This window comes from Chiloscyllium plagiosum, chromosome 5, assembly GCF_004010195.1.
Source record: "Chiloscyllium plagiosum isolate BGI_BamShark_2017 chromosome 5, ASM401019v2, whole genome shotgun sequence".
Taxonomy (NCBI): domain Eukaryota; kingdom Metazoa; phylum Chordata; class Chondrichthyes; order Orectolobiformes; family Hemiscylliidae; genus Chiloscyllium; species Chiloscyllium plagiosum.
Window position 1 is genome coordinate 81,357,391 of NC_057714.1, and position 11,276 is coordinate 81,368,666.

The following is an 11,276-nucleotide window of genomic DNA, read 5'->3' on the forward strand; positions in this document are numbered from 1 at the left end:
GGTATCTAGATCTATGTGTTTGTTTATGGCGTTGTGTTGGAATGCCGGGCCTCTAGAAATTCTCTGGCATGTCTTTGCTTAGCCTGTCCCAGGATAGATGTGTCGTCTCAGTCGAATTGGTGGTTTTTTCATCCGTGTGTAGGGCTACGAGGGAGAGAGGGTTGTGTCTTTTTGTGGCTAGCTGGTGTTCATGTATCCTGGTGGCTAACTTTCTTCCTGTTTATCCTATGTAGTGTATGTGGCAGTCCTTGCATGGAATTTTGTAGATGACGTTGGTTTTGTCCATGGGCTGTACTGGATCTTTTAAGTTTGTTTGTTTTTGTTTGAGAGTGTTGGTGGGTTTGTGTGCTACTAAGATTCCGAGGGGTCTTAGTAGTCTGGTTGTCATTTCTGAAAGTACTTTGACGTATGGTAAGGTGGTTAGGGTTTCTGGTTGTGTTTGGTCTGCTTGTCGTGGTTTGTTCTTGAGGAATGTGCGGACTGTATTTTTTGAGTATCCGTTCTTCTTGAATACGTTGTATAGGTGGTTCTCTGTTTTCCGAAGTTCGTCTGTGCTGCAGTGTATGGTGGCTCGTTGGAATAGTGTTCTGGTACAGCTTCGTTTGTGTGTGTTGGGATGGTTGCTGGTGTAGTTAAGTATTTGGTCAGTGTTTGTCGGTTTTCTGTATACGCAGGTTTGTAGTTCTCCGTTGTCCTTTCTTTCGACAAACACTGACCAAATACTTAACTACACCAGCAACCATCCCAACATACACAAATGAAGCTGTATCAGAACACTATTCCAACGAGCCACCATACACTGCAGCATAGACGAACTTCAGAAAACAGAGGAGAACCACCTATACAACGTATTCAAGAAGAACGGATACTTAAAAAATACAGTCCGCACATTCCTCAAGAACAAACCACGACAAGCAGACCAAACACAACCAGAAACCCTAACCACCTTACCATACATCAGAAATGACAGCCAGACTACTAAGACCCCTCGGAATCCTAGTAGCACACAAACCCGCCACACTCTCAAACAAAAACAAACAAACTTAAAAGACCCAGTACAACCCATGGACAAAACCAACGTCATCTACAAAATTCCATGCAAGGACTGCCACAAACACTACGTAGGACAAACAGGAAGAAAGTTAGCCACCAGGATACACGAACACCAGCCAGCCACAAAAAGCCACGACCCTCTCTCCCTCGTAGCCCTACACATGGATGAAAAAAACCCACCAATCCGACTGTGACAACACATCTATCTTGGGACAGGCTAAGCAAAGACATGCCAGAGAATTTCTAGAGGCCTGGCACTCCAACCAAAACGCCATAAACCAACACATAGATCTAGATACCAGCTATCAACCCCTCAGAAAACGAACAGGAAATGACATCACCGCAAACCCCAGGAACCCCATCCAGGACAAACATATAAATAGAAAGCAGGAGACAACAGCTTCGCTTCACTTGGAGGTCGCCACTGATGATGTTACCTAGCCAGATAATGAAACGTCTGGATATCAAACCTACAGCTCAGCGAGCAAACCTACACCCTAAACCTCGGATTCCTTGCATGCTAAACAGCATAAGCAGCAAATGATAAATAGAACTAAGCGATCCCACAATCAATAGATCAAAGCTCTGCAGTCCTGTCTCAGGAATGCTGGTAGACATTAAACTCACTGGGGAGGAGGTTCCAGAAATATCCCCATCTGCAATGATGGAAGAATCCAACACATCAGTGCAAAATATAAGGCTGAAGCATTTGCAGCAATTTTCAACCAGAAGTGTTGTGTGGCTGATCCATCTTGGCCAGTGATCCCCAAAATTACAGATACCAGTCTTCAAGCAATTCAATTCACTTGACATGATATCAAGAAGTTGTTGCAGATACTGGATATTGCAAAGTCTATGGACCCTGACAACATTACGGTAATAGTACTGAAGGCTTGTGCTCCAGAACTTGCTGTTTCCGTAGCAAAGCTGTTCCAGTCAGTTACAACACTGGCATTTACCCCACAATGTGGAAAATTGCCCATGTATGTCTTGTACATAAAAACAGTGCAAATCCAACTCAACCAATTACTGCCTCACCAGTCTACTCTCAATTATCAGTGAAGTGATGGAAGGTGTGATCAATAATGCTATCAAGCAGAACCTGGTCAGCAAAACTCTGCTCAGTGACGTCCAGTTTGGGTTCCACCAGGGCTATTTAACTTGTGACCTCATTACAGCCTTGGTTCCAAACATGGACAAATGAGCTGAATTCCAGAGATGAGGTGAGAGTGACAGACCCTGACATCAAAGCTTCATTCGACTGTGTGTGCCATCAAGGAGTCCTAGCAAAACTGGAATGAATGGGCATTGGGGACAAGCTCCCCAGTAGTTGGAGTCATACCTGACACATCGGAAAATAATTGTGGCTTTTGGACGTGAGCCATCTCAGCTCCAGAGCATCTCTACAGGAGTTCCTCATGGTATGTCCTAGGCCCAACTATCTTCAGCTTCTTCATCAATAACCTTCTCTCCGTCAAAAGGTCAAATGTGAGGATGCTAGTTGATGATTGTACAATGTTTAGCACTGTTCAGGTATTGAAGCATGTCCATGTTCAAATACAACAAATTCTGCACAGTAATCAGGCTTGGACTGACAAGTGGCAAGTAACACTCACATAACACAAATAGCAGGCTATGACCATCACCAACAAGAAACAATGTAACCACTGCTTCTTGACATTCAATGGTGTTACTAGCACTGAATTCCCCACTATCAATGACCTTAGGCTTACCATTGACCAGAAACTCAACTATATTCACCACATAAACACCGTGGCTACAAAAGCAGGTCAGAGGTTAGGGATACTATGGCGACTAACTCACCTCTTGACTCCCCAAAGTCTTAGTACGATCTACAAGACACAATTCAGGAGTGTGATGGAATACTCCCCACTTGCTTGGATGAATGCAGCTCCAACAATACTCAAGAAGTTTGACACCATCCAAGACAAAGCAGCCCACTTGATTGACATCATAGCCATAAACATCCACTTCCTCCACCACTGACGACAGTCAGTAGCAGCAGTAGTACAATCTACAAGATACACTACAGAAATTCACCAACGATCCTCAGACAGCACCTTCCAAATGCACAAACACTTCCATCTAGAAGGACAAATTCAGTAGATGCATGGAACACCATACCTTCAAGTTCCCCTCCAAGCCACTTACCATCCTGAATTGGAAATATATTGCCATCCTGTCACCATCGCTGGGTCTAGGCCCTGGAATTCCCTCCCAAATGGCATTGTGGGTCACTCCACAGCAGGTGGACTGCAGCGGTCAAGAGGCAGCTCAACACCACCTTCTCAAAGGCAACTAGGGATGGGCAATAAATGCTGGCTAGCTAGTGATGCCCATGTCCCAGAAATGAATTTTAAAAAGTGATTCGATGTCAGCAAGCTCGGTTTGCATAATAAAGCATTTTACAGTTCACATTTCACATGTTGAGACAGAGTCGTAAAGCATGGAAACACCCTTCGGTCCAATCAGTCTATGCCTTACATAATCCCAAACTAAACTAATCCCACCTGCCTGCTGCTGGCCCATATCCTTCAAACCTTTCCTATTCATGTATTTATCTAAGTTTCTTTTAAATGTTGTAACTATGCTTACATCCACCACTTCATTCCACATGCGAACCACCCTCTGTACAAAGAATTTGTCCTTCATGTCTTTTTTAAATCTCTCTCCTCTCACCTTAAAAATATGTCGCTTAGTCTTGAAATCCCCCATTCTATGGAAAAGACACCTACCATTACCCCTATCTATACACCTTGTGATTTTATAAACCTCTATAAGGTTGTGTGTCAACCTCCTACACTCCAGTGGAAAAAGTTCCCTGCCTGTGCAGCCTTTCTTTATAATTCAAATCTTCTGTGCCTGGCAACATCCTGGTAAATCTCTACTGAACCCTTTCGAGCTTAATAATGTCTTTCCTTTAACTGAGCGACCAGAACTGGACGTAGAAGAGGCTTCACCACTGTCCTGTACAACCTCAATATGACTTCCAACTCCTATACTCAAAGGATTGAACAATGAAGGCAAACCTTCATTTTAACCACCCTGTCTACCTGTGACCTGTCCCTGAACCTCTGTTCTACAACATTACCTGAGGCCCTAGTTTTAGCAAACTGACAAAATACTATAACAAATCTAGTTTTCGGTTCTGTAGATATCTATTGATTTTAGTTGTTTCTTTAATTGTATTTGAAGAAAATTAATGATGCTTTAATATTGTAGTTTATGTAATTTAGAACAACCTTTTGTCTTCTTATTATTTTAGAACATGTCCTTGTCTGACTGAAGATCAGGATGCCCAGGGTGATTGATGCAGGTGTGCGTCACCTGATGCACAGACTCTTTCACAGACAGGTATGCAATCAATCTTTAATTCCACTCAACAGAAAGGTTGCTTTAACATTTCGAAAGACGTTCCTCTTTTCAAAATATGCTAAGTCGATGCTGTCCACAATGCTGTCTACACCTAAGTCACTGGTTGGCGAAAAGAACATTGTTCTTCTTGGTCCTCCTGGTGCAGGGAAGACAACAGTAGCAGTGTTTATTGGTCAGATTACTGGTCTTCCTGTAATAGATATTAATGAGATACTTGAAGAGACATGGCACATGAGTGTTGCTCAGAAGCTGCAGGAGGTTGGTGAGGAACTATTTTTGCAAGAGGAGGGAGAAATCATTCCGAAGCTTTCAACAGTCAGAGGTGTTATTTCTCTTACTGGGTCCAATCCTATGCATCTCTCTAGTATGAACCATGTTAAACAGAATGGAATTATTGTTTACCTTGACGTATCGCTTGAAGATATACTGGAGAGACTTGAAGGGATGAATATTGACCATATTGTAGGGCTGAGGCCTGGTGTTTCAGTGCAAGACATATTTCAGTACAGACAGCAGTTTTACCACCAGTGGTATGATGTACGTGTCCTCTGTCAGGCTGGTGACACAGCTGAAGCTGTTGCTGTGAAGGTTCTTGATGGTATAAAGAGGTATCAAGACTCTAAATCAGGAATATTTGTTTCCACCAGAAGTGTAAATAATGACTCTGAGTTCATGCAAAACCCCGGCTTCTTCACTGATGTTGTTATCGAAGGCCTGGCTTTAGATGGAGGTCTCTTTGTGCCTGCAGATCCACTTCCAGAATTGACTGCTGGAGAGTGGCAAAGATTGGTTGAAGCTTCTTACACTGAACGGGCACAAATCCTACTTGAGAAGTTCATCCATCCTAATGATGTGCCAGCTGTCAACCTGCGAGAGATGGTAATGAAAGTATATGGACAGAATTTTTCTTGTAACAAGATAGCACCTGTCAGACATTTGGGCGGCAGCCAATTTCTTCTTGAATTGTTTTATGGACCCACAGCTTCCTTCATGGACTTTGCATTGCAGATGTTACCACAGCTATTTGCATATTGCATGCCTAGAACTTGCAATTATCTAATTCTAGTTGTTACTTCTGGGGATACAGGGTGTGCTGTTCTGGATGGCTTCCTTCGTCTCACAAACATGCTGACAAACAAAGAATTGCAATTCTCACATTCTTTCCTGAAGAGACAATTAGTCAGGTTCAGAAAGCACAGATGATTAGTTACAAAGCAGAAAATGTAAAGTCTGTTGGTGTCAAATCTAACTTTGATTTCTGTCAAATGATTATAAAACAAATATTCACAAATTCTGACTACAGAGGCTTCCTAACTGTTGAGTATGGTTTGTATACTCAACTCAGCTTTGTATACTGCAACTCAACAAACTGGGCTTGTTAGCTGCCAAAGGTAGTCTATCATGCCTCCTCTTATCTTGATCTTATCAACCAAGGTGTAATTACCTTCGGAGATCCAATTGATGTTTGTATTCCCACAGGTAACTTTGATAATATATTGGTAGCAGTATATGCAAAACATATTGGGATTCCAATTCGTAAATTTATTTGTGCTTCTAATCAAGATGCCACACTGACTGATTTCATAAGGACTGGCAAATATGATTTGAGGCATGGAAATGTGACTGCTTTTTCTCCGACATTAGATGTTCTCAGGGCCTACAACATTGAAAGATATTTACACCTTGTTTCACAAGGTGATGGATTGCTGATGACCAAGCTATTTTCCCAGCTGAAAGAACAATATTACTTTCAGGTGCCTTTACTTGAGAGAATTCAACGTGACTTTATGTCAGACTGGTGTTCGGAGGGAGAGTGCCTGGATGCTATCTACTCTGTTTACAGATCCACAGGTTACATTCTGGACCCAGACACTGCTATGGCAAAATTGGTAGCAGATCGTCAACATGATGGGACCTGTTCTGTAGTTGTTATGTCAACAGCTCATCCTTGCAAGTCAGCAGCTGCTGTGCTGCAGGCTTTGAAGGTTAAAGAAATAAGTCAGCGACCCATTGATCAGCTGCAGATGTTGAACTCCTTAAACTCCATGCCTTCCATTCACAATGCTGTGCTGGAAAGGATTGGAAAGGCTCATACCCAGGATTACCAAGTCTGTCCAGCTGAACCAAGTGATATTATGGATAATATAGAAAGATTTATTTATCAGAAATTCATGTGTGTTGCATAAGTTTGTGCATGCCTTGATATTGACCTGCAATTTCCTGATTCATCATGGTCCAATCTTGAAACATTTTTTTCGACTTCTATATTTCCACATTTAAAATACAGGATCATTGTATTTTGCTGGAGCAATTTCGTGTTATCATGTTAAAATTTGGTTTGTGAACTTTAAACTCCTACATCCACTGTATTTTCCGGTTAATAAATGATTTTAAAAAAACAAATACTTCAACAAAGTTGAAAACAATGTGTCTGTTTCTGGGAATTCAGTGGAGTGTTTTCTAGTTAGATACCATGTGGCTAGCAGTGGCCACAAAATCACAATGTTCAAATATGCAAAATCACAATGTTCAAATATGCATCACAAGTTTGCATTGGATAGGTATATGGAGGATAGTGGGTTAGTATAGGTTAGGTGGGCTTGGATCGGCAGTGGAGTGTTTTCTAGTTAGATACCATGTGGCTAGCAGTGGCCACAAAATCACAATGTTCAAATAGATATGTTAAAAAAAAATAGAAAAGGTAAAATGCTCAACTGGCAAAGAGCTCATTTCTGTGACTAAAGAGGGGACCTAGTGTGGATAGTTTTGAAAAGGCATTTAGAGTCAGAGATGTATAGCATGGAAACAGAACCTTCAGTCCAACCCATCCATGCTGACCAGATATCACAACCCAATCTAGTCCCACCTGCCAACACTCAGCCCATATCCCTCCAAACCCTTCCTATTCATATAGCCATCCAAATGCCTCTTAAATGTTGCAACTGTACCAGCCTCCACCACTTCCTTTAGCAGCTCATTCCATACCCGTACCACTCTCTGTGTGATAAAAGTTGCCCCATAGGTCTCTTTTATATCTTCCCCCCCCTCACCCTAAACCTATGCCCTCTAGTTCTGGACTCCCCAAACCCTGGAAAAAGACTGCCTATTTATCCTATCCATGCCCCTCATAATTTTGGAAGCCTCTATAAGGTCACCCCTCCGCCTCCGATGCTCCAGGGAAAACAGCCCCAGCCTGTTCAGCCTCTCCCTATAGCTCAAATCCTCCAACCCTGGCAACATCCTTGTAAATCTTTTCCGAACCCTTTCGTTTTTCACAACATCTTTCCGATAGGAGGGGGCCAGAATTGCACGCAATATTCCATCAGTGGCCTAACCAATGTCCTGTACAGCTGCAACATGACCTCCCAACTCCTGTACTCAATACTGTGACCAATAAAGGAAAGCTTACCAAACGCCTTCTTCGCTATCCTATTTACCTGCGACTCCACTTTCAAGGAGCTATGAACCTGCACTCCAAGGTCTCTTTGTTCAGCAACACTCCCTAGGCCTTAGCCAACGTTAGACCACGTTAGCCAACCTCCAGTCTTCCGGCACCTCACCTGTGACTATCGATGATACAGATATCTCCGCAAGAGGCCCAGCAATCACTTCTCTAGCTTCCTCCAGAGTTCTCGGGTACACCTGATCAGGTCCTGGGGATTTATTCACTTTTATGCGTTTCAAGACATCCAGCATTTCCTCCTCTGTAATCTGGACATTTTGCAAGATGTCACCATTTAGTTCCCTCCAGTCTATATCTTCCATATCCTTTTCCACAGTAAATACTGATGCAAAATACTTATTTAATATTTCCCCCATTTTCTGTGGCTCCACATAAAGGCCGACTTGCTCAACTTTGAGGGGCCCTATTCTCTCCCTAGTTACCCTTTTGTCCTAATGTATTTGTAAAAACTGTTTGGATGCTCCTTAATTCTATTTGCCAAAGCTATCTCATGTCCCCTTTTTGCCCTCCTGATTTCCCTCTTAAGTATATTCGTATTTCCTTTATACTTTTCTAAGGATTCACATGATCTATCTTGTCTAAACCTGACATATGCTTCCTTCTTTTTCTTAACCAAGCCCTCAATTTCTTTAGTCATCTAGAATTTCCTATACCTACCAGCCTTTTCTTTCATCCGAACAGGAATATGCTTTCTCTGCATTCTTGTTATCTCATTTCTGAAGGCTTCCCATTTTTCCAGCTGTCCCTATATCCTCAAACATCTGCCCCCAATCAGCTTTTGCAGGATAAAGTAGAAAGTGAGTAAAATTGAAAGCAGATATAGATCAGGTATAAAGTAGACAAGCAGGAGGCTGGAAGAGCACAGCAAGCCAAGCAGCATCAGGAGATGGACAAGTTGACATTTCAGGGTATAATTGTTCTTGAGGAATGGAGGTGGGGATAGGTGGAGCTGCAGATAAAGAGAAGTGGAGGGGAAGAGTTGTGGATGAGAGAGGGGTGGAGTGGTGAGGTAGTGATAGGTGAATATTAGGGATGGCCTAGTAGGTCAATAGGAATGAATCCGGTTGGTAGCTGGATGGAGGGGTTGGTTGGAGGGGTGGAAGGCTGTTGGTGGTCCTGGAAAGGGAGACTGGGATGGGTGGGAAGGTTACAGGTCTTTCTGCTAAAACATGCATTTAGTTAATGTGAATTCACTATAACATCATTGATGGATTGGGGACAGTGTTTCTAAAATGCAAGGTTTTAAAGCATGCAATGGTTGTAACATGATTCCAGCCCTATTAGTTTATATGGTGCTGCTATTACATGATTTTCTTATCATGCAGGATTGCACGAGAACAGAACTACCACGCTATAGCAAAACTGACTGTAGGCTGCCCAGTTGGAAGATGAGGTGATGTTCCTCCAATTTACGGTCTGAATCACTGTGGCCATGGAGGAAACCAAGGATGGACATGTTGGAGAGGGAGTGTGAAGGGGAATTGAAATGGGTGGTGACTGGGAGGTCAGACTTGCCCTTACGGACCTGACTGAGATGCTTGGTGAAACATGCCCTTAGTTTACATTTGGTCTCATCGATGTGGAAAAGCACTGGATACAGGAAACTAGATGGGAGGAGAGGCAGGTGAACATCTGTCTCACCTGGAAGGACTGTTTGGGCCCCAGAATGGAGCTGAGGGAGGAGATTTGCCTCCGGGTTTGCATCTTTTATGGTTGCAGGGGAAGGTACCTGGGTTTTCAGGGGTGTTGGTGAGGAGGGTGGTGCAAACCATGGAATGCCGAAGGGAGTGTCCTTGCAGAAGGCAGAGGGGTGGGGAGGGGAAGATGTTCTTGATAGTGTCATCCGGACAGCCCCCTCCTCCATTCCCTGCTCCACTGCTTTAAACCCCATCCCGTCGAAGCATAATAAAGTCAGGGTTCCATATTATCCTCACTTTTCACCCCACCAGTCTACACATCCAACGTATCATCCTCCAACACTTTTGCCAATTCCAACTAAACCCCACCTCCCTTCCCCTCCCCATCCCTCTGCCTTCCCTAGAGCATCAGAGGCAGAGGGGTGATCTTAGAGAGGTTTATAAAATCATGAGGGCCATGGATGGGATGAATAGTCAAGATATTGACTGGGAAAGCTATAGCTCGAGTTCGTTAGATGGGTCGGTGTTTGTCCAATGTGTGCAGGAGGGTTTCCTGACACAATATGTAGACAGGCCAACAAGAGGTGAGGCCATACTGGATTTGGTTCTGGGTAACGAACCAGGCCAGGTGTTGGAAATTATGATGCGGTGAGGCATGACTTAGGATGTGTGGCTTGGAAAAGTAGACTCCAAGGCAAGAGTGTAAATGATATGTGGAACTTGTTCAAGGGGCAACTATTGAGTGTCCTTGATAATTATGTACCTGTCAGGCAGGTAGGAAAGGGTCGTGCGAGGGAGCCGTGGTTTAATAAGGAATTGGAATCCCTTGTTAAATGGAAGAGGGCGGCCTATCTCAAGATGAGACATGAAGGTTCAATTGGGGCGATTGAGAGTTATAGGGTAGCCAGGAAGGACCTGAAGAGAGAGCTAAAAGCAGCAAGGAGGGGACATGAAAGGTCCTTAGTAGATAGGATTAGGGAAAACCCTAAGGCTTTCTATAGGTATGTTAGGAATAAAAGAATGACTAGGGTAGGAATAGGACCAGTCAAGGATAGTAGTGGGAAGTTGCGTGTGGAGGCTGAAGAGATTGGGGAGACACTGAATGAATACTTTTCTTCAGTATTCACTCAGGAACAGGGCATTGTTGTCGATGAGAATACTGAGGCACAAATAAGTAGAATGGATGGCTTTGAGGTATGTAGAGAAGAGGTGTTGGAAATCCTGGAAAAGGTGAAAATAGATAAGTCCCCTGGGCCTGATGGCATTTATCCTAGGATTCTCTGGGAAGCAAGGGAGGAGATTGCAGAGCCATTGGCCTTGATTTTTATGTCCTCTTTGTCTACAGGAGTAGGCCCAGAAGACTGGAGGATAGCAAATGTGGTTCCCTTGTTCAAAAAGGGGAGTAGGGATAACCCGAGTAACTATAGGCCGGTGAGTCTCACTTCCGTTGTGGGCAAAGTCTTAGAGAGAATTGTAAGGGATAGGATTTATGAACATCTGGATAGGAATAATGTGATCAAGGATAGTCAGCATGGTTTTGTGAAGGGCAAGTCGTGCCTCACAAACCTTATTGAATTCTTTGAAAAGGTGACGAAGGAGGTTGATGAGGGGAAAGCGGTAGATGTGGTATATATGGATTTTAGTAAGGCGTTTGATAAGGTTCCCCATGGTAGACCACTGCAAAAAATACGGAGGTATGGCATTGAGAGTGAGTTGGAGGTTTGGAT

At 43.3% G+C, this 11,276-nt stretch overlaps 1 protein-coding gene and 1 long non-coding RNA gene across 3 annotated transcripts in view; both read left to right on the forward strand.

The window, feature by feature from the left end:
• LOC122550045 overlaps window positions 1-11,276 on the forward strand; it is a 60,610-nt gene that overhangs the window by 43,254 nt on the left and 6,080 nt on the right. For both annotated transcript variants that reach the window (XR_006311731.1, XR_006311730.1), the window contains exon 3: window positions 4,340-4,428. This is a non-coding gene — a long non-coding RNA (uncharacterized LOC122550045). The remainder of the gene's footprint in view (window positions 1-4,339; window positions 4,429-11,276) is intronic.
• On the forward strand, window positions 4,435-7,053 carry LOC122550044 (threonine synthase-like 1). The gene is given in 2 exon segments (XM_043690477.1): window positions 4,435-5,574; window positions 5,577-7,053. Coding segments are annotated over 2 exon segments (2,118 nt in total). The 5' UTR covers window positions 4,435-4,515; the 3' UTR covers window positions 6,636-7,053.